The sequence below is a fragment of the Catharus ustulatus genome, chromosome 15, assembly GCF_009819885.2.
Source record: "Catharus ustulatus isolate bCatUst1 chromosome 15, bCatUst1.pri.v2, whole genome shotgun sequence".
NCBI classification, from domain to species: Eukaryota; Metazoa; Chordata; class Aves; order Passeriformes; family Turdidae; genus Catharus; species Catharus ustulatus.
Genome location: NC_046235.1, coordinates 17,660,602 through 17,685,582, shown reverse-complemented (window position 1 = coordinate 17,685,582; position 24,981 = coordinate 17,660,602). Strand labels below are relative to the sequence as shown.

Below are 24,981 nucleotides of genomic sequence, written 5' to 3'. Positions count from 1 at the left end.
AGGGATGGGGACAGGGACAGGGATAGGGACAGGGATGGGGACAGGGACAGGGACAGGGATGGGGACAGGGACAGGGACAGGGATGGGGACAGGGACAGGGAGATGGACAGGGAGAAGGACAGGCACAGGGACAGGGACACACAGGGACAGGCACAGGCACAGGGACAGGGACAGGCACAGGGAGAGGGACAGGGACAGGGACAGGGACAGGAGCAGGGACAGGGATAGGGACAGGGACAGGAGCAGGGACAGGCACACACAGGCATAGGCACAGGGACAGGCACAGGGACAGGAACAGGGCAGGGACAGTGACAGGCACAGGGACAGGGACACACAGGGACAGCCATGAGACACCTGGGGCACACTTGGGGATCAGGGCAAATATTTATCAGGGTTTGGGTGGCACTGCAGGGCTGGGATGGGACAAGCAGAGCTGGGCATGGCTCTCAGGGTGACTCTGATCCACCCTGCATCCCCGTGGGGGCTCTGGAATAAGCTGCTCACTCTGCAGAACCAGCAGTGACCCAGCCACGAGAGTGAGCACCATTTCTCCCCAGGGCTGCATGTGAAACTGCAAATTGCTTTTTTCCATCCCTGGTGTCACTGCCAGCCTTTGCTCCATCCCTCACAACAGGGACATGGTCCAAAGTCACACCTGTCCCCTCTGAACCCACCCTGCACCAGCACAACCCCCCTGCTCTGTTCCTCACCCAGGGACAATTCTCAGCCAAGCCCCTGGGACCTGGCAGGAGGGGAAGGATTCTGCTCTGAGCCCACAGTCCTGGGCTCAGCTCGAGGATGGAGGTGAACAAAAAGGGCAAAACTTCCCTCTGGGGCCACATGGACACACCCCTGGGACTCCCAGCTCTGGCTGGTGGCCACTCCTCGCTGCAGGGTCTTACCTTGTACTCTGTGGGGAGAGAAAAAAGCAAGATGTGAGCCACAGGGACCCCTCTGCTGCCACCACCCTCCCCTGGAGGCTGCGGGGACCTCACCCGTGTCCCCCCATTGTCCCTGCAGCCCCCTCCCCTTTGCAGAGCATCCCCAGCCCCCGTACCTCGCATCCCCCAGTTGACGGCGTTGGTGCTGTCGTAGTGGAAGAGCTCGGCGCTGGGAGGCTGCGAGGGGGGAGAGGGGACAGTGAGGGGAGGCTGCTCCAGACAGTCCTGGTGGGATCTGCCACGTCCCCAGGGGTGACACTGAGATCCCCACCCACCAGCAGGGAAACTGAGGCACGGGAGGTGAAGCGACATGGCCAGGTCACAGAAATCACAGAAATGACAGAATTCACACAATTCACAGAACTCACAGAATTTACAGAATTCACACAATTAACAGAACTCACACAATTCACACAACTCACAGAACTCACAAAATTCACAGAATACACAGAACTCAAAGAATTCGCAAAATTCACACAACTCATAGAATTCACACAATTCACAGAATTCACAGAATTCACACAATTCACAGAACACACACAATTCACACAATTCACACAGTTCACACAATTCACAGAACTCACAAAAATCATAGAATTCACACAATTCACAGAACTCACAGAATTCACAGAACTCACAGAATTCTCACAATTCACAGAACTCACACAATTCACAGAACTCACATAATTCATAGAATTCACACTAATCACACAATTCACCCAATTCCCAGAATTCACAGAACTCACAGAACTCACCCAATTCACAGAACTCACACAATTCATAGAATTCACACTAATCACACAATTCACACAATTAACAGAACTCACACAATTCACACAATTCACACAATTCACAGAACTCACACAGTTCACACAATTCACTGAATCACTCAGTTGGAAGATCAAGTCCAACCCAGCCCTAACACCTCACCCAGACCATGCCACATCCAGTCTGTTTTTAACCACATCCAGGGATGGTGACTCCACCACCTCCCTGGCCAGACCATCCCAGTGCTTTATTATTCTTTCAGTGAATAACTTTTTTCTAATATCCAACCCAATTTTCCTTTGACCCAGCTTGAGACTGAGTCCTCTCCATGCCCATCACCTCTCATCAGCCCTTTCTCCCTGAGGGCTGGGGCTGTGCTGGGTGGGACAGAGTCTCAAAAAGCCAGGAGCAGAATTCCTGATCCCAAGCAATCCTGAGCCCAGGATATAAAGCAAAGCTCTTCTTCTAGAAAGCAACACTCTGGAAATTGCCCTGTGGGAGTTTCAGGGCAGACACTGCCCGGACAGGACACCAGTGAGGGTCATTCTGGATTGGCACAGGGCAGCAGGGACAGCAGGGATGCAGAGAAGGCACAAACAGGACATGCCAGACATGGAAAGGGAGCACTGGAGGAGCCTGGGACAGCAAGGAATGCCTGGCAGGATGGGGAATGCACTTACCCTGTGCAGCCCGTTCCTCCTGTAGGCAGGAAGGGAGGCTGACTTCGAAATGAGGGGATCTGCAAGGAAACCACCAAGGGGCATCAGGGAAAGAGCAGGGATGAGCCTCACACCCCCAGCTCTGCCTCGGTGCTCCCAGCTCTGTCTCCTTCCAGCTCCAGCTCATTTCCAGCCTGGCTTCCTCCCGTGCTGATCTTCCTCACCCAAAAATCCCATTTTTGTGGCTGCCCTCCCACCTCACCCTTCAGACCAACACATTCTCCTCTCTCAGCTTCCCTGACTCATCCCTGCTTCTGCTCTACCCTAACCCAGGCTTTCAAGGGCTCCTTCTTTGCTTCCCTTCTCCTTTTCTGGTCCAGCCCCTCCTGCAGCTCGGGCTGGGGGAGCAGCTCAGGTCGGGCACTCACCGCTGTCAGCCAGGTAGTGGGTTCGGGGAGCTGCAAGGAGAGCAGAGCTGCTGTCAGGGAGGGCCAAGCACCCCATGCCCTGCAGAACTGCCCATTCCCAGCCCCACAGACCCTCCTTGGGCTCCCAGGAGCCTGCAGGCTGCTCCCTGAGCATCCCCAAACAGCTCAGTGAGGGCACATGTGCCATGGGGAAGGAGAGCATGGAATGGACAGGGCTGGCTGTGCTGCCAGGCTCTGAAGGGACCCCACAGTTCTCCCGTGGCCCCAAGGGCAGGGCTGGGTGCCCTGGGGGCTCTGGAGAAGAGCAGGGTAAGCCAGGCAGCCCTGGGGTGCCACGAGGTGCCAGCCCAAAACAGGTCACAGCAGCCCCACAGGTCACAGATCCCCAAGGGATCCTTCAGCCATTCCAGGAGGCACCTCCAGGCAGTGCCCCCATCCCAGCTGGGGCACAGGGAATGGATGGAGCCCTCCAGAGAGGAAAAGCCTCTCCATGGGACAGCCCAGCACCTCTCCTCAGCCCTTTTCTCATCCCGTGTTTCCCTCTCCACCCTGCAGACCTCCCGAGGGGCTGGGATGGGACAGAGGGACAGAGGGGACAGCCTTACAGCCATTGAGGGAGCCCTCGTAGCCCAGGGTGTGCAGGGCCTCCCTGCTGCTGGCCGAGCTGCGGGGCGGGGTCCAGGGGTCTGCGTAGGAGTTGGAGCGAGCCTTCATCTCCTCCCTCAGGATCAGCCTCCCGATGCCACTCTGGATCTGCCAGGGGGGGACAAGCCACCTTGCACTCCTCCTGTGCCTGCCCAGCCCTCTCTGGCACACCACAGCATCCCCTGGCACGGGCTTGGCATCTCCTGGGGATGAGGTGCTGGGGTGGGGATGCTGTCCCCATCCTGGCCAGGAGGGGACAGATGGCTGAGGGCAGCAGGGAGGGGTGGTGGCACCTCCTCGGGTGGCTGAGCCTTCTCCCCAGAGCCAGCTGGGGCCAGTGTGGTGCTGGCTCTGTGCCCAGCTGGGTGGCACTCACCTTGTGCATGCCCCGGTCGTAGCCGTCCTCCTCGCCACCCGACGAGAACCTGCGGGCCCTGGGAGCTGCAGGGACACACGGGAGGGGTCAGATGGGGACAGGCAGGGAGGGGACAGTCCCCAGCTGCACGGGGACAGCTGGCTCCCACACACTGCTCAGGTTTGGCGGTCACCTTGGCAGGTATCTCAGCCTAACCTCACTTTTGTGTCCAGACCCAACTCAAAACGGGATTTTTTCCTCCCAGAAAATGCAGAGGCAGGAATTAATTTTCCTTTCTCCCAGCCCAGGGGGAATGTGTTACCTTTGGGTGAGCCTTGGAAGGACCAGTATTCCGACTCAGAGTGGTAGTAGGGGTCTGGGGAGTAGGCAGGGCTGTACTTGGATGACTGAGAGATGTCCTCGCTGGTTTTGCTTTTCGTGGCTGCAGAGGGGTTGTCTGCAAAAGGAGAGGGCAGGGCCAAGGTGAGATCTGCACAGAGCCACCCCAAACCAGGGCAAATCCTCTTCCCTCCCCAGTGACCACCGGGGATTTGTGTGTGGGGCAGCACGGAGCAGAGCTGGCAATAATCAGGGGACAATAACCAGGGGACAGTGACAAGCAGGGATGTCACTGTCGTGGCTGGGAAGGGACCCCAGTGGCTGAGAGCCCACAGGTGCTGGCTCCTGCTCTGTGCTCATCCCGGTGCCACCAGTGCCACCAGTGCTGTCCTGTCCCAGGAGGGGAGAGAGGGGAGGGAGGAAGGCTCAGACCCAGCAGGGACGGGGCTCTGGGGGTTCTGCCAGGGAAAGAAGGCAGCAGGAGGGGAGCAGAGGGGCTCTGGCAGGGCTTGGGACCTCATGGCAGGGACACAGAGTGCTCAGGCTGGGGACAGGGGGGAGCCCAGGGGGGAGCCCAGCAGGGACAGGAGGTGGCAGAGCCATCCCAGCAGCTCCAGCAGGCACAGGGGACCCGGCAGGTACTTACAGCAGCAGGAGCAGCCAGCAGGGAATGGGCAGGAGGGAGGGGAGAGCCCGGGGAGAGAGAGGAGACACAGAGACACAGTTACTGCTCAGGGGGAGCTGCTGGCCCTCTGTGACACCAGCAAGGGGGGACAGTGCAAGCCAGCCCCGCTGAGAGCCACCCAACAGCAGGGACACCCAACAGCAGGGCCACCAAACACCAGAGCCACCCAACAGCAGGGCCACCAAACATCAGGGGCACCAAAAACCAGGGCCACCAAACACTGAGAGCCACCCAACACCAGGGCCACCAAACATCAGGGCCACCAAAAACCAGGGCCACCAAACACTGAGAGCCACCAAACACCAGGGCCACCCAACACCAGGGCCACCAAACACTGACAGCCACCAAACACCAAGGCCACCAAACACCCAAGGCCACCAAACATCAGGGGCACCAAAAACCAGGGCCACCAAACACCCAGGGCCACCCAACACCAGGGCCACCAAACACCCTCCCCAAGCTGCAACACCCCCAGGCCCATTTCATACTGGAACAGCCTGTGGTTTCTCCCCAGTGCTGTATGTGAAACTGCAAATTGCTTTTTTTCATCCCTTTTCTGAGGCTGTTCTGACTCCTTTATCCCCTCTGCCACTCCACAAGGCCCTGCTGTCCCTCCCAAAGCTGTCCCTGGTGTCACTGCCAGCCTTTGCTCCATCCCTTATGACAGGGACATGGTCCAAAGTCACACCTGTCCCCTCTGAGCCCACCCTGCTGCCCTGGAGCATCCCACCACAGCCCAGCACCCAAACCTTGGTGCCTGCCCCACCTCCCACCCAGAACACTCCAGTCCCCTCCCCGGTGACATGGGGACAGGGACACAGCAGCCAGACCTACCGTGGCGCTTGTAGATCGGGGGCTTCCTGTAGATGTTACTCTCTCCAGCAGCTGGTGGGAGAAGAGAGAGAAAGGGAAGGAAGAAAAGGGGAAAAGGGAGATCAGAGTGGGCATGCTGACAGCACACAGGACACGGGTCCTGCACAGCCACCACCCCCACGTCACATCTCCATCACACACCGACCTCCGAGCCAGGAGCGGCCCGGGAGGGCTCCGAGCATGCTCTGGCCGTGACAGGACATGCAGTGACAGCCCAGGCACAGCATGCACCGGGGCACACAGGGCACAGCCTGCCAGCCGGGCGCGTTCTCGGGGTGCCAGCACCTGCAAGAACCGCCTGCCAGCTACCTGGGACAGCCAGCAGCAGCCAAAGCCTCTTTCCGCAGCAGAGACAGAAAGAAAAGAGCGAGTGGGGAGGGAAAAGCGAGCTGGATGGAGCCTGGTGCTGCAGCAGGGGCCATCCATAAACCAGGGTGGGGATGGGAGCCGAGCTGGGGTGAACTCAGGGGTGCCACGCTTTTTGGGGCATGGGGAGATGAGCTGGATGGATGGTGTGGGGGGTTTGGGGTTCTGAGCAGCTCTGCCTGCTTCCCAACCCATCTTTCCCTTGCTGCCCGCTCTGTCCCCGTCCCTGTGGGCTTGGTGGCCCTTACCTGGTGGCCCCCTGCAATCCCTGCAGAAGGGGAGCAGGCATCTGGCAAGCCCAGGAGACACTGGGGGGAGGGAGCGGCGGGCCCTAGGGGGAGTATAAAATAATTCATCTGTAGGATGGGTGTGGAACCGCCTCTGGCAGACACGCTCCGGCTTGGTGACCCTGGGGGGAAGGCAGGGCAGGGGGACAGGCTGTCACCAGGACACTCATCTTGGTGTGGGGAGTGGAGGGAGGGCAGGGAAGAGGAAGGATCAAGCAGAGACTCCGGGCGGCTCCGAGTGGTGACAGGGGGGCAGGAGGAGGAAGGTTCAAGCCGCAGCTCCTGTTTATGGATGGCCTCTACCAGGGGTAGATCCTGCTGCCAGCTGGCTCTAGGCAGGCGGAGCTAGGCATGCGACACAGCGGGGACAGCACATGCGGGCATGCCACGGACACGGCGCTCCTGGGGCAGAGGGGGCTCCGGAGCCTACCTGGGATGTGGAAATGCTTGGGCGCTTGGTATGAGGTTGGAGTGGAGGACCTCACATCTAACTGGCTATAGTAGGGCGAGCTGCGCCCGCTCTCGGTGCCTACGCGGGGCCGGGCAGAAGCAGCCGTGAGTGACCCGTGAGAGAGAGAACAAGAGGCACAAGAAAATGGGTGTTAAATGCAGCGGTGTTAGAAGAGCGGGGGTGGCCCGGGGATGTGCGCTCCGGGATGGCAGTGATGGAGAGGCAGGAGAGTTGAGGTTTCCCGCATCTCCGCAGCGGATGGGATGCGGGAGGAAAATCCGAGCGTGCTGCAGAGGCAGGCGGTGATGAGCCCTGGCCAGGACAGCGAGGCTCTCAGTGACCTCAGGGTGTTCCAGTCCGTCCTGCACAGCTCCAGAGGACAGGAGACACGGCCCAGGCGCGCTCTGCTCCCCTGCCATGCTCCAGGGCTGTGTGCAAGGAGCTCCCTGGGCAAAGCGCTGTCCTGCACAGCCCTCCCAGAGCCACCAACGAGCTCAGGGCTTGTCACCAGAGCTGGAGGTCACCTGCCACCCCATCCTCCACGAGCTGAGCCCCAAATTCCCCTTGGGCTCTCCTTGCTGCCCGCAGGAGTTTGGAGGAGCAGAGGATGGACACTGCTCCCACCCCAGGCCTCCTGCTGCTTGCCAGGTGAGAAACCACAGAAACCCAAAGGTATTTTTGTGATCCTCTCTTCACGTGGTGCTGTGAGCTCAGCTCAGCCTGGGGTTGTGGCCAAACTCCTCACCTGAGCGGTAGAAATGGTGTGGGGACCTGGGGATGGTGGGGGACATGCCCTGGCGGCTGTAGGTGGGCGAGTCGATGTAGCCAGGGCTGGAGGCTCGTCTCTGCCGCGTGTCAAAGCTCTCATAGATGTCCTGGGGGTGGGAGAGGTGTGGGGACAGCGGGGTTAGAGCTGGCAGGAGGTGTGCCACGGATGGGGACAGCTCTGTGTGTGACACTGGGCTGTGGCTGTGTCCCCCCAGCCTGCCCTGCCTCCCCCTGCCAAGCACAGCCCAGCCTTTGGGACCAGGCGACAGTGTCCAGCCAAAGGTTCTGTGCCTGGACATTGTCCCCTTCCCTTGAACTTGTTCCCAGTTTTTGGTGTCTCCCTCCACGGCACCCTGGAGCCATTCTGCTCTCCTTGGAGCCTGAAGGACAGGACAGTCCCCCCCATCTCCCCCCAGCAGCCCAGAGGGACAATCAGCAGAGCCTCTGGGACATCCAGCAGGTGACAGACCCCCAGTGCCCACAGGGGCATTACCTGTGAGTATGGGGAGAGGGTCCCCAGGGACTGGAGGCAGCAGGAGGAAAAGTGAGGAGGAAAAAAGAGAGAGAGAGAAAGAGAGAGACAGCACATGGTTAAGAGGAGCAGTGACAGACTGGGGTCCCACAGCAGCTCCTTTTCCCGAGTGACTGGGCAGTGAGTGGCACTGGTGTACAGTCAGAGCTGGACTGGGACAGAACACTGGGAAGGAGAGGAATGGCAGGAGAATCAGCAGCTGTCACCTCCCAGAGACCTCTGTGGACAGGGGGAGGCACAGAGGGCCATCCTAGCTGGGCTGCAGGACACCAGGCTTGGGACAAAACCTTGGGGATGGAAGGGATGCTGCTGCCAAATCCTCTTCCAGGTGCTCTGCCTGTGTGAGCTGCTCACACCCTCCTCTCCCATGGGCTCCCTGAACTCAGCCAGCAGCTCCAGCTGGGCAGGCAGGACAGTGCTGTGCCTGAGCATCCCCTCAGCACTGCCCCAGGGCAGCCCTGCTCCAGAGGTGCTGTGCTGGCTGGGCTGCAGGATGACCTACCAGGGGCCAGGCTCAGGGCTGAGAGGGGTGAATTCCCTGCCCATCACTCCTCTCACACAGCACTGTCCCTCCCTGCACACGTCCTAAGGTCGCTGATCCCTTTCTGACTCTACAGCATCACTTCACCTCCATCACAAACCTCCCCAAAGCTCGGGGAGAGCTCCTGCCCCACTCCTGCCTCCCTGCACTGTTCCCACTGGATGAACAAACCCCCCCACGGTTCTCCCCAGCCTGGGGCCCATTCCTGCTCATCCCAGCAGGGTTTCTGCAGTCTCAGTACCTCCCCATAGCTATATCTCTCCAGCGTCTCATCCGACGTGTATCTGTGATAGGGCTCGTAGGAAATGAGGTCAGGACGCTGCACTTCATAGATGGCTTTAATCTTGGGAAGAGCTGCCAGGTCTTTGTAATTAAGGATCTCATTATCCACTTTAGCCTAGGGAGAGGGAGAGACAGAGACAGAGAGACGGAAAGGAAGAGGAGAGAAGGGAAGGGAGGCTGGAGTGAACAGCACAGGGCAGACAGAGCCACCCCAGCAGCAGGGACAGGTGAGAGCAGAGGGCAGAGGGAGCAGAGGGAGGGCAGAGGCAGCAGAGGGAGGGCAGAGGCAGCAGAGGGAGGGCAGAGGGAGCAGAGGGAGGGCAGAGGGAGCAGAGGGAGGGCAGAGGGGCTGGGAGGGCAGAGGGGCTGGGAGGGCAGCACTGTGAGCACTGTGCCCCTCTGAGCGCTCCTGAGCTGTGCCATGGCACTGGTGGCACTGAGTGCTGCTGGGACAAGGGGACTTGGCCGTGCTGTCCCCAAATCCTGGGCTTGTCCAGGGCAGCACTGGCAGCTGCAGCTCCCACCCCTGGGGCCCTGGGCGAGGGGCAGGGCTGGACTTACGCAGATGACACGGTTTGGGGAGCCGATGCTGGAGCCAGGGGGGGAGATGGAGGTTTCTGACGTCCTCCTGTGCTGTGGAGGCACAAAGGGGGAGGGCAGGTGAGGAGGGACCCCCGAGCAGGCAGATTGGTGTTTGGGGGCTGAATTTCACTTCCACAGCCTCCCATCCTCAGGAAGGCACTGCAGGTCTGGGCAGTGCCAGCACAGCTCAGTGCCAGCACAGTTCAGTCCCAGCACAGCTCAGTGCCAGCAGGGACTGCAGGACAGTGCCACCCCTCGAGGTGTCCCCTCACCCTGTGCCTACCTTCAGCTTCTTCTCTGCCCTGGCTGCCTGCTTGCAGATGGGGTGCCACACTTCAGAGCCTGCAAGGCAGCAGAGGGACAGTGTCAGCCCCACACACGGCCACCCCCCTGTCACCTCCAGCAGTGGGGACAGGCTGTGATGAGGAATGGGACAGCTCTGAGCACTGAGGGCACAAAACCTCAGCAAATTCGGGTGGATTTGGGGTGGCTCAAGCTGCTCCTGCTGGTTAAACCGGGGTGACACTGAGCTTGGGGTGTCACAACAGCTCCATCCTTGGGGCTGCAGTGAGCAGAGGCTGAGCTCTGCCAGCTGTGCAGGGGGACACAAATTTCCCAGCTCAGTGCAGGGAAAGTTTCATAGACAGCAGTGATTTTTACACTCAGTGATTTTTGCACTCAGTGATTTTTGCACTCAGTAATTTTTACACACAGTGATTTTTGCTCACAGTGATTTGTGCTCACAGTGATTTTTACACACAGTGATTTTTGCTCACAATGATTTTTTGCTCACAGTGATTTTTTGCTCACAGTGATTTTCTCTCACAGTGAGTTTTGCTCACAGTGATTTCTGCACACAGTGAGTTTTGCTCACGGTGATTTCTGCACACAGTGACTTTTACACAGAATTATTTTTGCCCACAGTGATTTTTGCACTCAGTGATTTTTTACATACAGTGATTTTTGGTCACAGTGATTTTCCCTCACAGTGATTTTAACACACAGGTTTTTTTGCTCACGGTGATTTTTACACACAGTGATTTTTGCACTCAGTAATTTTTGCACACAGTGATTTTCCCTCACAGTGATTTTTGCACTCAGTAATTTTTACACACAGTGATTTTCCCTCACAGTGATTTTTGCACTCAGTAATTTTTACACACAGTTATTTTCCCTCACAGGGATTTTTACACACAGTGATTTTCCCTCACAATGATTCTCCCTCACAGTGATTTTTGCACACAGGAGTTGCAGAGCAGTGGAGAGGGGAATCTCTGGCACTGCTGCACAAAGACCCCAAGTGCCATAAGAACCCAAACCCCAATCCCCCTGTCCACGCTGCCCACAGCCCTACCTGTCAGGTACATCTCCTCTCCCTCTGTGAACATCTGGTGGCAGCGCACACATCTGGCACAGGTGGGGTGGTAGTGCTTCCCTCCTGCCTGCAGGGAGCACAGAGCAGCCCTGAGCAGGGCAGGACACGCTGCCCTGTCCCCAAGTGTCCCCAAGTGTCCCCACCAGCCCTCACTGCTGCCAGTGACAAGTGAACAAACTTGGGGTGGCCATGGACACCTCCACATCCCGTGGAGAAAAGCAGAGAGTGTTCATCCCCGTTTTCACCCTGAGTCAGACCAGGAACCTCCTCTCTCCTTGAAAATGTTCAACCCCAACAGAGCCAGGAGGTCCCAAACCTTCAGGGACAGCGTCCCCACAAGGGTGACACCCTGGGAATGGCCAAGACCCTCTGCAGCACCAGCTCTTTCTGCACAGATTTGAAGAGAAACAGCAAATTTGGCCCCAGCTGTCACAGCAGGGAAGCAGCAAAGAGAAGAGGGACCCCAAAGGTGTCCCCATCACTCCAGTTCCTCTCCACAAAGGAACTTTCCTCCTTTTCTGTTCCAGTTTCAGTGCTAGGAACGGGCTCTTCCCCAGCTGAGAGGAAGCTGGGGTGCTCATTCAGCCCTTTGGACAGGGCTAACACTGAATTTGGGAGCTTGACCTCCTCCAAGTGTGTGTTAGCATTTCTGTTATGGGCTGGGAGCTGGGAGCCAGCTCAGGGAAGAATCTGGGCTGTTACAGCTCAGCCCTAAAGAACCTTCTACTCCCTCAATGAACCAAGGGAAGAGGGAGAATAATTGAAGGTGGCAGAGGGAAGATGAGGCTTTTGCTTATAAAGAAGAGGGTTATGTGGAAACAGGAGGATGAACAGGGAAATTTGCTGCAAGGACAACTGAGAGCCTGGGCTGCCCATAAAATCCACCTGGAATTCAGTGTCCTTGGGGTGCAGATGGCAGTCAGTCCCTCCAGATTATGCCAAAAAAATGAGAACAACTCTGAACAGGCTGGAGATGTGCTGGGACAACTCTGAACAGGCTGGAAATGTCCTGGGACAACTCTGAACAGGCTGGAGACTCACACAGCCACCCCAGCCCACCTGCAGGGCCATGGCCCCTCTGATTTTGGGGTGCAGCTTCCTGGGCTGGCAGAGATGTGCAGCCCTTCCCTGCTGCTCAGTGGGAAGGGAGGTGTCAGGAGTGACAGAGCACAATTCCAGCATTGCTGCCTCTCTGTGCCATCACAGGGTCTAAAAATCACACCAGGTTTTCTTTTCTGTGCCTCAGACTGGATTTTCTGCTTTTTTTTTTTTTTTTTTTTTTTTTATCCTTGCCAGTGCTGGGACAGAACAGAAAGCATGAGAGGACACATCACTTCCAGGAGATGGGATGGACCTCTCTGTCCTTCCCCAAACCATCCCTCACTCCCCTCACCACTGTCCAAACCCATCCCAGAGCCACCACTGGGCAATCCCTGCATCCCTCCCTGGCTGTGCCAGAGCAGCTCCTGCTGCCCAGCAAAGCCTCCCCCAGGGAAGGGAACCCCCTGCTCCGATTTCTGCCCTGCCAGGGGGTGTTCCCTGCCCATGAAGGGCTCTGCAGCCCCTCAGCCAGGCTCTGCATCGGGCAGCAGTGCAGGATGTGTTTCCAAGGCAACAGGCAGGCTGCTGGCACAGTGATGGGGACACAGTGATGGGGACACAGAGCCGGGCATGGCTGCAGGGCTGGTGCTCCCACACTCCAGACATGTCCCAGCTCCCCAGGCCACCGTGACTCTGCTGGTCACCAGCACCCAAGGTGTTGTTTCCCTGAGCTCCAATATCCAGGGTGTTTATCCCCCAAGCTCCAATACCCAAGGTGTTGTTTCCCCAAGGTGTTGTTTCCCTCAGTTCCAATACCCAAGGTGTTGTTTCCCCAAGTTCCAGCACCCAAGGTTTTGTTTCCCCAAACTCCAGCACCCAAAGTGTTGTTTCCCCAAGCTCCAGCACCCAAGAAAGATGTTGTTTCCCCCAAGCTGCAATATCCAAGGTCTTGTTTCCCTGAGCTTCAGCACCCAAGGTGTTATTTCCCTGAGCTCCAATATTCAAGGTGTTGTTTCCCCAAACTCCAATACCCAAGGTTTTGTTTCCCCAAGGTTTTATTTCCCCAAACTCCAATACTCAAGGTGTTTTTCCCCCAAGCTATAGCACCCAAGGTGTTGTTTCCCTGAGCTCCAGCACCCAAGGTTTTGTTTCCCCAAACTCCAATATCCAAGGTCTTGCTTCCCCAAACTCCAATACCCAAGGTGTTGTTTCTCTGAGCTCCAGCACCCAAGGTCTTGTTTCCCCAAGGTGTTGTTTCCATGAATTCCAATATCCAAGGAGTTGTTTCCCCAAACTCCAGCACCCAAGGCTTTGTTTCCCTAAACTCCAATACCCAAGGTGTTTCCCCCCCAAACTCCAATACCCAAGGTGTTGTTTCCCCTTCTCCCATCCTCTTTGAAGGTGGTCAGGCTGTGACAGAGCTGCTGCAGGAGCCACGACCCCCAGAGATGAGTGTGACACCTCCCACACCTCCCCAGCCCCTGTCCCTGTCCCCACCCCACCATGGGTGGCTGCAGCCCCGGTCTCACCTCCAGGACACGGCCACTGATGTAGCGGTCACAGGTCTCGCACTTGATGCCGAACTGAGCGTGGTAATCAGACTCACAGTAGGGGATGCCATCCCTGGGGAGGGGGACAGAAGGGACAGCTGGGATGAGCCCCTCGCCACACCCCCAGCCACGGGGACAGCCCGGGGTGTGGCAGCACGGTGACACTCACTTGCTGATGTACTCGCCGGTCAGGATGATCCCGCACGTTTGGCACTTGAAGCAGCTGACGTGCCACTGCTTCTCCAGGGCCAGCAGGGACTGGCCCTGCTTGATCTCCTCCTTGCAGCCAGCACAGTCTGGGGGGACAGCAGGGGATCAGGGACACGGCAGGGACAGGAGGAGATGTGGGACAGGGAAGGGACAGGAGGGGACACAGCAGGGACAGGAGGGGATGGAGGACAGGGAAGGGACAGGAGGGGATGTGGCAGGGACAGGAGGAGATGTGGGACACAGCAGGGACAGGAGGGGATGAGGGACAGGGCAGGGACAGGAGGAGATGTGGGACAGGGCAGGGACAGGAGGGGACAGGAGGGGATGAGGGACACAGCAGGGACAGGAGGGGACATGGCAGGGACAGGAGGGGACACAGCAGGGACAGGGCAGGGACAGGAGGAGATGAGGGACAGGGCAGGGACAGGAGGGGATGTGGCAGGGACAAGAGGAGATAAGGGACACAGCAGGGACAGGAGGGGATAAGGGACAGGAGGAGATGTGGGACACAGCAGGGACACCCACAGCTGCAGGGACACCCTGGCTGTGTCCCCTCACACCCAGAGCAAACCCCAGAGGACTTTTCCAGGGCTGCTGATCCAGTGGGGATCATTTCATCACAGAAATCTGTCACCTCTGCTTGTCCCCAGCACAGGAACCAGCAGGAAAAGCTGGAAAAGCACCCAGCCACAGCACAGGGTGACAAGTCTGAGCCAGGCCAGCTGGACATGAGGAAAAAATTTTTATCTGAAAAAGTGATTGGGCACTGGAATCATCTGCTGGAGTCACCATCCTGGACGTGTTTAACAAAAGCCTGGATGTGGCACTCGGGTTTAGGTGATGAGGAGCTCTTAGGTCACAGGCTGGACTCGATGACCTCAAAGGTCTTTTCCAGCCTGGCTCATGCTGGGATGGGCTGTGGGAGGGCCCTGCCGGCCTGGCAGGTGCCCAAGGGTGGGAAGTGTCCGGCAGAGGAAGGGCTGTGCTGTCCGGAGCCGCGTCCGGCCGCGCTCGCTGTCCTCCCTTCCTCCCCTGCTTCCCCTGGCTCCAGCCAGGCTGCAGCAGGAAGCACATGGCCCTCGGACCCCTGACCTCGCCTCCTGCTTGTCCTCTCCCCCCCTGGTGTGGAGAGGGGTTTTCTTTAACCCCTTCCCTGCCACGGGGGAAGCAGGAGCATCCCAGGCTGCTCCGAGCCAAATCCCTGCCTGCTCCACCAAAGGGGGGAAATTTCTGAGCCCTGAATGAAAACCAAGCAGGATCTGTTCCCTCAGTCAGGCCCTGCTGGTTTGGGGGTGTCTGCAGGGCTGCAGGGAGAGGATTTAGGGATGCCTTGCCCATGGAATGCAGCAGCAGCCAGCACAGCTCCCCTGTGCTCCTGTGGTGGCAGTGCCACCAGGACAGGGAGGGACAGCTCTGGTGCCTGGGAAAGGCACGGTGTCCTCAGGTGACCCCGCTGCAGGGCTGGAGCAGCGCCGGGAAGGGGATGGGGAGGGAGAGGAAGGAGGGAGGGAGGCAGAGCCTGGCTCTGGGAGCCCGTGGAGGAAGATGGGGGAATTCCTGTCCTTGGCTCAGTCCAACCCTGGGGGAGAGAGGCAACTTGGGGGGCTCACAGGGGGTGCACCAGCAGTGCCACCAAGGTGACAGGGTGACAAGGACCGTGGGTGACACCCAGTCCTGGCTCTGGCCCTCTGCAGGACTCAGAATCAAGCATCAGCAGGAAGGGAAGTCCTCCCAAGCTGGGGTCAAAAGCAAGGTCAAACCCACCCACAAGAGCTTGTCCATGACTTCAGGAGTCCCCTGGGGTTCACCAGGGCAAGGGGTGAGCTGAAAAAACCTTTCAGTGCTTGCAGCCCCAGCAAGGAACACCACGCTGTGCAAGTGCCAGGAGGAGTCCCAGGGCACACATTGGACACAGGCTGGGAGCAAAGCCAGCTCCAGAACCTCCCCAGGAGCTCAGACAGCTCCTGCCAGGGCAGTGCCACCTGCCCAGGTCACCAACAGCCCAGGAGAGCTTCCCAAACCAGCTCCAATCCTGGCTGCACCCTCAGGACTGCCCCATCCCTCCTCCCAAACCTCTGTGACACCCACAGCCACCCCAAATCCTGTCCTGCCACCCTCCCCAGGGGCACTGGGCCCCTCTCTTTGTCTCCAGGACAGGGAACTCACGGCTGGGCCCGTGGATCTTGATGGGCTTGGTGCTGAGCAGGGCCTGGGAGCAGTTCTGGCACACACAGTCCTTCCCGCTGAATGTCACCTTGTCCCCGATGGGGAACGGCTTCCTGCAGCCAAGCACAGGTGGGGACAGCTCAGGACACCCCAGGGCCAGCAGGGGCTCCCCCAAAATGTCACCAAGCCTTGGTGGTGACAACTCACCTGCAGGTGCTGCAGACAAAGCACTTGGGGTGGTAGGTCCTGCCCAGGGCAGAGATGACCTCGCCGGTGATGAAGTCCCCACAGCTGTCACAGCGGGTCCCGTAGAGCTGCTGGTAGTCGTGGGTGCAGATGTACTCCTGGTTCTTGAAGAAAAAACCCGACTGGGCCAGGTCACAGCCGCACACTGCGGGGAAAGGACACGGCATTCCCTGAGCCACCCTCTCGGGTATCCCCGAGGGTATCTCAGTATCCCCGAGGGTATCTCAGTATCCCCGAGGGTATCCCGGGTATCTCCAGGGGTATCCCGGGTATCTCCGAGGGTATCCCGGGTATCTCCGAGAGTATCTCAGTATCCCCGAGGGTATCCCGGGTATCCCCGAGGGTATCCTGGGTATCCCCGAGGGTATCTCAGTATCCCCGAGGGTATCTCAGTATCCCCGAGGGTATCCCGGGTATCTCCGGGGGTATCTCAGTATCTCCGAGGGCATCCCGGGTATCTCTGAGGGTATCTCAGTATCCCCGAGGGTATCTCAGTATCCCCGAGGGTATCCCCGATATCTCCGAGGGTATCCCGGGTATCTCCAGGGGTATCCCGGGTATCTCCGAGGGTATCCCGGGTATCTCCGAGAGTATCTCAGTATCCCCGAGGGTATCCCCGATATCTCCGAGGGTATCCCGGGTATCTCCGGGGGTATCCCGGGTATCCCCGAGGGTATCTCAGTATCCCTGAGGGTATCCCGGGTATCCCCGAGGGTATCCCGGGTATCTCCGAGGGTATCCCGGGTATCTCCGAGGGTATCCCGGGTATCTCCGAGGGTTTCAGTCCCAGCCGAGCTCCGGGGCTCCCCCAGCACCACCAGATGTCAGTGTCGGGCTGTGGGACTGGGATTTCCACAGGGAATGCCCTGACCAGAAGGAGCAATCCCATTGGCATCCATGGGCATCCCCTCCTGGAGCTGCTGCACCCACCTGGGCTCAGCCCTCCCTGGGCACTCTGGGGGTGCCAGGATGAGGACAGAGCTGGCAAAGAGCTGGGGATGGAGAGTTCTTGTCCCTGGTACCTTTGCCATGAGCCAGCCCCACTCCCTGGGCACACAGCCCAGCCCTGACGGGAACAGCTCCCGGGAACAGCGGCCTTGGAGCTCTCCCTGCTTGTTTGTCCAGCCCAGCCTCGCTTCCTTCCCTGCTCTGGGAAGTGTGGGTGGTGCACAGCCCATCACAGCAATCTGCATCATCTCCCTGCCAGAGGGACCTGGGGAGCAGCAGAGCTGGCACTGCAGTGGCACAGGGTTGATGCCATCCCCTGTCCTGCACCTGCTGGCACAGCCCACCTCGCTCTCTGCTTTGTCCTTCACCCCCCCTGTCCTGTCCCTGCAGCTGTGGGTGACAGGGACAGCTGGACCTGTCCTGTGCAGCATCCCCTGGCCGAGCTGGGGGTACCCAGCAGGAATTTGGGGCTCCCAGCCATGCTGAGGGACAGGCCAGCAGCTTGGGACAGCATCAGGAGGCAAATTCAGGAGAAAACGAGGCTGCTCTGTGCCCAGTTTGCTGTGGGAGCAGCACATCCCATGGATTCCCTCCTGTGCCAGCTCTTGGGGACACACTGGGGACACGCAGTGGGGCTGGAGCCAGCCAGAGGTGGCAGGAGGTGAGAGCTGCCAGGGAAGGTGAGACAGGAGGATTTCCTCTCATTATTTATTCCCTTTCACTTGGAATTCGGGCAGTGAGCACTGCCAGGCTCTCCCTGCTGCCTCCCGGGCTCTTTGAAGCTGTCTGAGCTCTTTGTCTGCATTGCTGGATCCTGGGGAAGGGCAGGATGCTCAGCACAGGGCCCTGCAGGTTCTAGCCAGCCCTGAGGGCATCCCAGGACAGCTCCCCTTCCCAAAAATCTGGGGACAGGGCTGCAGCAGGGTGGGGACAGCTGGGGAAGTGTCACCTCCAGCCTCACCCTCTGTTCCCTGGCCAGGAGCAAAGTGTGGCCAGGGGAATGGGGATTTTGCTTAGCACAGGGAGCTTGGCAGGCCAGAGGCCTTAAAAAAGCCCTGGAATGGGGAATTTTATGGAATGGGGAATTTTATGGAATGGGGAATTTTATGGAATGGGGAATTTTACAGCCTGCAGAAGCTGCTCCAATAAAGGAGCTGAGGAGCCTTTCAGCAGCAGCAGCTCTGCACCATCAGCTTTACAGCCCTGTAGCTCTCCAGGAGGATCCAAACAACCTCTCTGCTCCACTCCTGCCAGCCCTGGGGCCACCAAGTCCCAGCTGCACCCCACGGGTGGGTGGCAGGGATGTGTCCCCCAGCTCTGTCACCACCTCGCTGCCTCTCAGCCAGGCTGGCAGTGCCACCTCCCCTTCTCCTCCTGCTTTGGGAGCAGCTGAAGGACACAGTGACCCTCCCAGATATGTCTGGGCACGTTTGGGACCAGGGTGGGGACATTGGACACCCCTTCAGTGTCTCTGGTATCGCTCAGGGGCTCTGCCTGCCCTGTGCCACCCCAGGAGTGTCACCACATCTCATCCAGCTCTGTCCCCAGCCCTCTGCTTTGCCCCCAGGGCTGTGGGACAAGCTGGCCACCAGGTTTTTGGGGGCCCTTCTCCTACCTTGGCAGGTGAAGCAGCGGATGTGGAAGTGGTTGCTCTGCACACGCACGACCTCGCCCTTGCAGGTGTCCCCACAGCGGTAGCACTGGATGGCAGAGGAGCTGCTCCCGGGGGTGTAGGGGTTCTGCTGGTAGGGAACTGCCAGAGGACAGGGGGGAAGGGGCTGTTAACATTTAGGGCATGGCTGGGTGTCACTGAGCTCAGCCTGGTGGCTGTGGGACAGCACCCAGTGACCCTGAGATGGGAGCCCAGCCCTTCTGGATTTGGGATTTCCCTGCCCCACAAAACAGACTGGCAAATCCCAAACCCTGCATGGACAGGCAGGGCTCCCAGCTGCTCTCCTGTCCCCACAGCAGTGCAGGAGGACCCTGCCAGGCCAGCCCTGGTGGCTGCTGACCCTCCTGGGCCAGCCCAGCTGGCAGCAGCACGGGAAGGAACCGCTGCCTGTCTGCAGCTTCCACTTGTTTCCTTAGGAACTGGAGGAAGAAGTCGTTTGTCAAGGAGCTTTCAAACATCACAGCCATGGAGTGCTTGGCCCTGGTGGCACTGTCACCTCCCCAGCCAGGAGCAGCAGCTCAGTCCCACAGCTCCTTCCTGAGCAGCTCCATGGTGCAGGGAGGTTCTGGAAAGAGCTGGGAGGGCAGGGCAGCCCAAAAGCTGAATTTCTGCTGCTGCAGACAGGGCTGGGACTCACCTCCACTCCTCACCCCCCTGGGAACAGCACTCAGGTGATGCTCAGCAGCCTCACCCCACGCTCCAGGGTTAAACCCTCCTGCTCTGTGCAGATCCTGCTGCTGTCTCACAGCAATCCCCAAACACAGGGAGAAAACAGAGCAGCTCCTGCCTTCCCTGCCCCAGCTGGGAGTGCCTGGGCTGTGCAGGAGCTCCAGCCAGGCTGACACCAGGCCAACCACCGCAGGATTTATGTGCTGTGAGATTTCCGAGAGGGAGTCACGCTCTGGGCAGCTCAAGCAGCAAAAGGAGGATTTCAATGGGCCAGAGCTTTTCTGACCCGGTGCTGAGCTGCATTCCCAGGAACAAGAGAAGCAGCTGATTGAAAGCCAGCCTGTGAAGTCCCTCCAGAGCAGGGAAGAAGGGGCACAGGACAGAGGAGATCACTCATCACAGGCTCCTGGCTCACCGAGGGGCAGATCAAGTGACAGGGAACAGAAACAGCCCATTATTGCCTTCAAAAGCCAAACAAGAGAAGTCAAAATGACATTGAGACTGTGTCACACTCAAATCCCCTTCCCTGTGCCAGGAGCCCAGAGACACAGGGGCTGAACCTGCTGGAGCTGCTGGGAATGGGCTCTGAGTGCCCAAAGCTCACAGCCCAGCCTTGGCTTCCAAGAACCTCTGGGACTCCCCTTCCCTGCAAGCCAAGAGTACCTGAGGCACTAAAGGACACCAAGAGCCAGCACAGGAGTGACAAAATGGGAGTCAGGCCTGGAGATAACCCAGCAGAGACTAATTAGTCTAGACCTAAATCACTCTGAGGTCCCAAACAACACGAAGGGAGCAGGGAACTCCCACCCAAGAGCCAGCAGCGCTGGGAGCAGGAATCCAGCACCTTTACTGGTGGAAATGGGTGCCCAAGAGCTCTGCAGCTGCTTGAGGGGACCACCAGGATTTCCCAAGGCTGGAATAAATCCGGGATTTTCTCTGCAGGGGTCTCCAGCAGAGCAGGAGTTACAGAGCTGCAAGTTCCACCCACGCACCCACTGCTCACACCCTGACCCAGAACGAAGCCAAGCCCTGGGACACAGCCCTGGAAATGCACACAGCAGGACAGAGGCAGGGGGGAGAGCCAGGAATTCATCATTCCATAAAGAAAGGGGGAAGACAAAAATAATAATCTATGTCAGAATGCAGGCATCACTTAGTGCTGGGCTTCTGGTCTCCAGGGAAAAACTTCCTGGTGTCCATAGCAACACATCACCAAACCCTGGCTGGGTCTGATGGAGGGAGGCAGAGCAAAAGGAGCAAAGATGCTGTTAGCTGCGCCCCAGAGCTGGATCTGTGCCCGTGGGGACGGCTCAGGACCCAGCTCAGGGCACCACCACCCTCCCTGATTTGTGCAGAAGCTCCAGGCCAGGCTGGAATTCTGTCCCAGAACATTGGTGCATTGTGTGGCTGCGTTGCTGCCCGCCTCGTGGCCCCGTGCAGGAAGTATTACACATCCCACAGCCCTGAGCACAGGGCCAGCTGAGCAGGGCAAAGCTCATTACACCCAAATAATCCCCTAATAATGTAAGTAGCATTATCCTGGCAGGCTGGGATGCAGCAGGCGTGGGCAGGGGGTGGGAGCTGCCCAAGGAATGCCAGAATCTGCCCCCACTTTGCTCCTGTTTTGCTCAGAGCTGGTTTGGGCCAACAATTCATGGAGTGTTTGTGCTCCTGTCTCAGTGCAGAACATTCTCAGAGCCGTGTTTTGTGGGGCTGTGCCCCTGTTCTGGCTGGTTCCTGAGGGGCTGTGGGCACAGCCAGGCAGGAGCAGCCCCAGGGCTGCGTGGGCACCCTGCAGATCTCCCACTGATCCGGATCAAGGCGGCACCTCCGGTCAGGGATTGCAGCCCCAGGGTCAGGCAGCGGTGGCTGTGCTCAGCCAGAGTGTGACTTGAGCAGGGGACAATCCCAAAAAAACCCCAGAAAAACCTGTGCACAGCCAGAGTGTCACCTGGGCAGGGAACAACCTCCAAAAAACCCAGAAAAACCTGTGCACAGCCAGAGTGTCACCTGGGCAGGGGACAGCCCCAAAAAAACCCAGAAAAACCTGTGCACAGCCAGAGTGTCACCTGGGCAGGGAACAGCCCCAAAAAACTGCACAGCCAGAGTGTCACCTGGGCAGGGGACAGCCCCATAAAACCCAGAAAAACCTGTGCACAGCCAGAGTGGGAGCTGGGCAGGGGACAATCCCAAAAAACCCAGAAAAACCTGTGCACAGCCAGTGTGTGACAGCCCCCAAAAACCCCAGGGCTGTGCTCAGCCAGAGTGTCACCTGGGCAGGGAACAATCCCCAAAAAATCCCAGAAAAACCTGTGCACAGACAGAGTGTGACCTGGGCAGGGGACAATCCCAAAAAAACCCAGAAAAACCTGTGCACAGTCAGAGTGTCACCTGGGCAGGGGACAATCCCAAAAAAACCCCAGGGCTGTGCTCAGCCTGAGTGTGACCTGGGCAGGGAACAATCTCAAAAACCTGTTGTGCACAGCCAGAGTGTGACCTGGGCAGGGAACAGCCCCCAAAAAACCCAGAAAAACCTGTGCACAGCCAGAGTGTGACAGCCCCCAAAAACCCCAGGGCTGTGCACAGCCAGAGTGTGACCTGGGCAGGGAACAGCCCAAAAAACCCCAGGGCTGTGCTCAGCCTGAGTGTGACCTGGGCAGGGGACAGCCCCCCAAAAAATCTGTGCACAGCCAGAGTGTGACCTGGGCAGGGGACAATCCCAAAAAAACCTGTGCACAGCTAGAGTGTGACCTGGGCAGGGCACAGCCCCCAAAAAATCCCAGGGCTGTGCACAGCCAGAGAGTGACCTGGGCAGGGGACAATACCAAAAAAATCTGTGCACAGCCAGAGTGTGACCTGGGCAGGGAACAGCCCCAAAAAACTGCACAGCCAGAGAGTGACCTGGGCAGGGGACAATCCCAAAAAACCCAGAAAAACCTGTGCACAGCCAGTGTGTGACAGCCCCCAAAAACCCCAGGGCTGTGCTCAGCCAGAGTGTCACCTGGGCAGGGGACAATCCCCAAAAAATCCCAGAAAAACCTGTGCACAGCCAGAGTGTGACCTGGGCAGGGGACAATCCCAAAAAATCCCAGAAAAACCTGTGCACAGACAGAGTGTCACCTGGGCAGGGGACAGCCCCAAAAAAACCCAGAAAAACTGTGCACAGCCGGAGTGTGACCTGGGCAGGGAACAATGCCAAAAAAACCTGTGCACAGCCAGAGAGTGACCTGAGCAGGGGACAATCCCAAAAAACTGCACAGCCAGAGTGTGACCTGGGCAGGGGACAATCCCAAAAATCTGTGCACAGCCTGAGTGTGACCTGGGCAGGGGACAGCCCCAAAAAAACCCAGAAAAACTGTGCACAGCCAGAGAGTGACCTGGGCAGGGGATAGCCCCAAAAATCCTGTGCACAGCCAGAGTGTCACCTGGGCAGGGAACAATCCCAAAAAACTGCACAGCCAGAGTGTGACTTGGGCAGGGGACAATCCCAAAAAACCCCAGGGCTGTGCTCAGCCAGAGTGTCACCTGGGCAGGGGACAGCTCCCAAAAAACCTGTGCATAGCCAGAGAGTGACCTGGGCTGGGAACAATCCCAAAAAACCCCAGGGCTGTGCACAGCCAGAGTGTCACCTGGGCAGGGAACAATCCCAAAAACCTTCAGAAAAACCTGTGCACAGCCAGAGTGTGACAGTCCCCAAAACTGTGCTCAGCCAGAGTGTGACCTGGGCAGGGAACAGCCCCAAATCCTGTGCACAGCAGCTCTGTCCCCCAGGAGGGCACAGGGACCCTGCCCTGGGGCTGCTCCAGGCTCTCAATCTGCAATTCCCCCCGTGCATCCCTGGGCAATTCCCCCCCTTCATTTCAGGAGGGTCAAGGACTTTGTTTGTTTTCCTGTGCTCTTCCTGCAGCAGCAGGATGGGGAAATGCTGAACCTCTGGAACACTTGGAGCACTTCAGGAGTGGAAGGAGAACAGGGGAATCATTTCCACCCACCCTGGAGGGTTTGCTGCTCACCACCAGCACTAAAAACCCCAACTTGGGTTCCCCCAGGCAGCCCCACAAACCCGAGGAACAGCAAACCAGGAGCAGCTTTTAGTAAAGATCCATCCATCCTTCCTTACTGGGAGCAGAGCAGGTGATGCTCTTTTCCCTCTTATTTCCCCTTTTCCCTCCTATTTCTCCTTTCCTCACCAATTTCCCCTTTTCCCTCCTATTTCCCCTTTTCCCACTGATTTCTCTTTTCCCCACCATTTTCCCTTTTTCCCCCCTATTTCCCTTTTTCCCACCAATTTCCCCTTTCCTCACCAATTTCCCATTTTCCCACTGATTTCTCTTTTCCCCACCATTTCCCCTTTCCTCACCATTTTCCCTTTTCCCCCTCTATTTCGCTTTTTCCCACCAATTTCCCGTTTTCCCACTGATTTCTCTTTTTCCCCCTATTTCCCCTTTCCTCACCAATTTCCCTTTTTCCCACCAATTTCCCTTTCTCCACCAATTTCCCCCTCTCAGACCCTCCAGGAAGGTCTGTCAGGGAAAAGCTGCTCCAGGTGAGATTTGGCTCCACAAAAAACTGGAAATTCCCAACCCTGCTGCCAGCATGTTTGTGACACAGCATCTCCACAGGAACACGGGCATGCCTGGCTTAATTAACTGCCAGCAATTAATATTTACACAACGCTGAGAGAGCCACAGGTGAAGGAAAAGCAAAGCATTCACCCTGAAATTAATAACGGGAAAATGAGTTTGGTGGGAGCCAGGAGTGATGCAGGGACTGAGAGCTGAGCAAGGGGGTGACAATGTGAGATCCCATGGGGTGTGGGATATTATTATGGGATGGATCCATCCCTTGGGATGGGCAGGGACGTGTGGGTGTCACTATGGGATGGATCCAGCCCCTGCAGTGCTGGATGTTGGATGCTGGGGGAGCAGGAATCTTCACACCTGTGTGGGGATGAATTTCCTTCCAGCAGCTTCCAGCAGCTTCCCAGAGCTGTGGGGCATGGAGAGCTCCTCACCCCATCCCCTGCAGGGTCCCTGAGGCTGGAAATCCTCTTGGCAGGACCCCCCTGTGCGTGGTGGGATGCAGCTCCAGCAGGGAGGGTGAGGAAAGCTGGGTATTCCTGGGGGGAATTCCTGGGGGTATTCCTGGGGTATTCTCAGGGCATTCCCAGGGCATTCCTGGGATATTCCTGGGGGTATTCCCTGGGGAGGACATCCCTGAGGGCATTCCTGAGGTTATTCCCAGGGTATTCCTGGGGTATTCCTGGGGTTATTCCTGAGGGCATTCCTGGGGTATTCCTGGGGTTATTCCTGAGGGCATTCCTGGGGGTATTCCCAGGGTATTCCTGGGGCATTCCTGGAGCATTCCTGGGGCATTCCTGGGGTATTCCTGGGGTTATTCCTGGGGTATTCCCAGGGCATTCCCGGGGTTATTCCTGGGGTTATTCCTGGGGTTATTCCCAGGGTATTCCTGGGGTATCCCTGGGGTTATTCCTGGGGCATTCCTGGGGCATTCCTGGGGTTATTCCTGGGGCATTCCTGGGGGTATTCCTGGAGCATTCCTGGGGTATTCCTGGGTTATTCCTGGGGTTATTCCTGGGGGT

The 24,981-nt window shown here is 58.1% G+C and overlaps 1 protein-coding gene across 6 annotated transcripts in view; it reads right to left on the bottom strand.

Moving 5' to 3' along the window:
• ABLIM3 (actin binding LIM protein family member 3) overlaps positions 1 to 24,981 on the bottom strand; it is a 48,688-nt gene that overhangs the window by 899 nt on the left and 22,808 nt on the right. The window contains exons 2-21 of one of the 6 annotated variants that reach the window (XM_033073306.1): positions 18,654 to 18,791; positions 16,052 to 16,235; positions 15,845 to 15,957; positions 13,638 to 13,764; positions 13,448 to 13,541; positions 10,857 to 10,944; positions 9,786 to 9,844; positions 9,482 to 9,553; positions 8,880 to 9,035; positions 8,059 to 8,088; positions 7,543 to 7,672; positions 6,777 to 6,875; positions 5,655 to 5,705; positions 4,119 to 4,253; positions 3,818 to 3,882; positions 3,402 to 3,549; positions 2,797 to 2,826; positions 2,390 to 2,448; positions 1,058 to 1,118; positions 903 to 910 (exon numbers count right to left, since the gene is read on the bottom strand). In XM_033073306.1, the coding sequence (XP_032929197.1) occupies positions 903 to 910; positions 1,058 to 1,118; positions 2,390 to 2,448; positions 2,797 to 2,826; positions 3,402 to 3,549; positions 3,818 to 3,882; positions 4,119 to 4,253; positions 5,655 to 5,705; positions 6,777 to 6,875; positions 7,543 to 7,672; positions 8,059 to 8,088; positions 8,880 to 9,035; positions 9,482 to 9,553; positions 9,786 to 9,844; positions 10,857 to 10,944; positions 13,448 to 13,541; positions 13,638 to 13,764; positions 15,845 to 15,957; positions 16,052 to 16,235; positions 18,654 to 18,791 (1,847 nt within the window). The remainder of the gene's footprint in view (positions 1 to 902; positions 911 to 1,057; positions 1,119 to 2,389; positions 2,449 to 2,796; positions 2,827 to 3,401; positions 3,550 to 3,817; positions 3,883 to 4,118; positions 4,254 to 5,654; positions 5,706 to 6,776; positions 6,876 to 7,542; positions 7,673 to 8,058; positions 8,089 to 8,879; positions 9,036 to 9,481; positions 9,554 to 9,785; positions 9,845 to 10,856; positions 10,945 to 13,447; positions 13,542 to 13,637; positions 13,765 to 15,844; positions 15,958 to 16,051; positions 16,236 to 18,653; positions 18,792 to 24,981) is intronic. The other 5 variants (XM_033073307.2, XM_033073308.1, XM_033073309.2 and 2 more) reach the window with 5 other exon arrangements.